General features: G+C 46.2%; 1 protein-coding gene across 1 annotated transcript in view; it reads right to left on the reverse strand.

Moving 5' to 3' along the window:
• The window catches only part of COL6A3 (collagen, type VI, alpha 3), a 97,265-nt gene that overhangs the window by 61,456 nt on the left and 33,053 nt on the right, over positions 1-2,756 (reverse strand). The window contains exon 5 of the mRNA XM_008586105.1: positions 774-1,358. Within this exon, the coding sequence (XP_008584327.1) occupies positions 774-1,358 (585 nt within the window). The remainder of the gene's footprint in view (positions 1-773; positions 1,359-2,756) is intronic.

Consider the following 2,756-nt stretch of genomic DNA (forward strand, 5'->3'; position numbering starts at 1 on the left):
TTTTTAAAGGAGAAAGAGAGAGGTTTTTAGAAGACCAGAGAGAGTCTGGAGCAAAGCGTGCGTCGGTGCAGCCAGTGACCGTGTCTGTGGGATGGAAAGCTGACCCGTGATATTCATCTTCTCTTCACTGAGGATGGCAAGTGGTATTTATTCAATTAATAAGCTCTTGGGCATTTATAATGTCTTGCAAAATAACTTTTCGCTGACAATCATATTAAATGGGGGATTTGAAGAACCACTGGGTTTGCTCTTCACACCCAGCCATTCAATATGCTTTCCCATGGAAGGAAATCCCCTACAGAGAGAGGAGAGGGCTTAAACGCCAAGGACACCATGTCCCGCATGGGTCAGGCTGGGGCTGCTCAGAAGCAGAATTTCAGCTCAGGAAAGGAAGGAGCCAGGCGACATCCTGGTGGTGGGGAAAGGAGGCTGACCAGGAGTCACCAGGAGAAACAGAGGAGCACTGGAACCTGACGAGGGTAAGAGCTGGGACGGGACGTCCTTGGCCAGAAGCTTCAAAGACAGGTGGCCCCGAGGTCCTACACTTTAAGCCATACTAATTCTTACCATATGACGTTTTATTATATAACCTTTTAAACCATACAGTTCTCAACCCAGGTTAAAAGGAAACCTAAAATGAATCTTGCCTGCTGCTTTTGTTTTCCTCATTGAACAGTTGTGTCTTAGGTAAACATGAATAAAACATCATTTGGTTTCTCGGGGTTGTGCCTGGAGACCACCCTCGTGTGTGTCTGCAGCTATCGCCACCGTACCTTCAGGGGTTCCGGAGAGGGTCCTGAGGGGCGCCAGCACGCTGGGGAGAACGCCTTGCAGAGAGGCGGTTTGGAAGTCGGCGGGGACGAACACCAGGGAGGAATCGAAGGCGATCTCGCTGAGCTCGGCGGGGTCGGCGGCCTTGCTCCCCATGGCAAAGGCCATGATGCTGCTCCTCTTCAGCTCCTGCGCAGGCTGGCTGATCTCATCGAGGGACTTCCCACCTGTGATCAGCACCAAAAGCTTAGGGACGCCCTCGGCGGCCCGGTAGCCGGCCGAGCTAGTGAAAAGGTTGTTCCGAACGAAGTCCAGAGCGGAGCCCGTGTAGAGGCCCGAGCGATCCAGCGGTTTCATTCTCCGCACAGCGGTTATGACCTCCTTTTTGTTTGAGTAGCTATTGAAATAGAACTCGGGCTTCACGGTGTCCGCGTACTGAGCTACCGCCACTTGAACAAGATCCTGTCCGATTTCCAGCCTCTGGATGACTCTGGCAATGAATTCTCGGATAGCAACGAAGTTTTCCAGTCCCAATGCGGACGAGCCATCCACCAGGAAGACTATGTCCCTCTTGTTGACTTCAATGACTGTAGGTAGCAATGTGACAAGGTGAGTCGAGTGGCCTTACCAATCACATTCAACAGTGACTCCCTACAGCTAACTCCATTCAAAGGATGCTCCCACTTTCTCTGGCCAATGTAACCTCAGGGGGAGCCCCAAGAGGAATTCATCACAACACACGTCAGTTCATTACCAATCACATTCAACAGTGACTCCCTACAGCTAACTCCATTCAAAGGATGCTCCCACTTGCTCTGGCCAATGTAACCTCAGGGGCAGCCCCAAGAGGAATTCATCACAACACACGTCAGTTCGGTTCGCACCTTTCCCTATTGATGGCAGATTGGAGCTTCTTTCTCTCTGCCCATTCTTAGCACTTTTTTCAAAAGAGTTGCACAAAAGCAAATTTAGTTTTAGTAGCCATCTATTTAGCATGCTGTCATTAAAAATCCGTAAGTTCTTTTCTGCCATAAATATATAACTCGGCCAGAGTGAAGCCATAGCTTAAATAAAGAAACAACCGGTGTCTGCTCAGATAGACCTTTGCTTTACAATCTAGATTTCAGAAATACACAATGTCAAGTACAAAAGCTGAAAGAGCATAAACAACCACATTCTCTTCAGTCCTATATTCCATGTCTTCACTTTTCGGGCAAGAAAAAAAAAAATACATAACATCATAAAACTTGGAAAAAAAAAAAAGCATCCACATCAAAGCCAGCAAATGCAACAAAGATTTTTCACTTAAGAGGCTTGTGTTGCATTAGGTAGGAAGAGCCAGGGCCGGTATTCTATTGCACTGCAGGGTGGCTATGGTTAACAGTTAAGGTTTATGTATTACACAATTGCTAGAGGAGAGGCTTTTGAATGTTCTGGCCACAAAGAAATGATAAATGCATGAGGAGATGGACACACTAACTACCCTGTATCAAAGCATCAGGCTGTGCCCCATAAATATGTACAATTACAATGTGTCCATTAAAATAAATTTTAAAATGCTAAAATAAAGAGACTTGCATTGTAAAGTTCCTAAGTAACATATCAAGACTATGATAACTTAAAGACAAACCACAAAGCAAAAACACCTCCACAAGATCACTGCCCCAACAGTGACTCTGAGCTTCTGCCCAGCTGCTATATCAACACGTAGACAACCTGCCCAAGTCACAGGGACAAAGAACTATATCAACCCACCATACCCTGTCCAGAAACTAGACAGAGCTTCCAAAACTTATAAGAACATAAATGGTTAAACCTGAGAGGCCAGTGTTTGCAAAAGAGTCCTCTGCTACTCTATGCCATCAGACAGACTGTATGACCAGTTGATTTTTAACATGGGGCAAAGGAAAGAAGGTTTGGGATAACGGTAAGGAAGAATTGTCTAAGAATTAGAGCTACCTCCTGCAACGCATTTTTAAAATGCG

This window comes from Galeopterus variegatus, unplaced genomic scaffold (assembly GCF_000696425.1).
Source record: "Galeopterus variegatus unplaced genomic scaffold, G_variegatus-3.0.2 Scaffold3830, whole genome shotgun sequence".
Classification (NCBI taxonomy): Eukaryota; Metazoa; Chordata; class Mammalia; order Dermoptera; family Cynocephalidae; genus Galeopterus; species Galeopterus variegatus.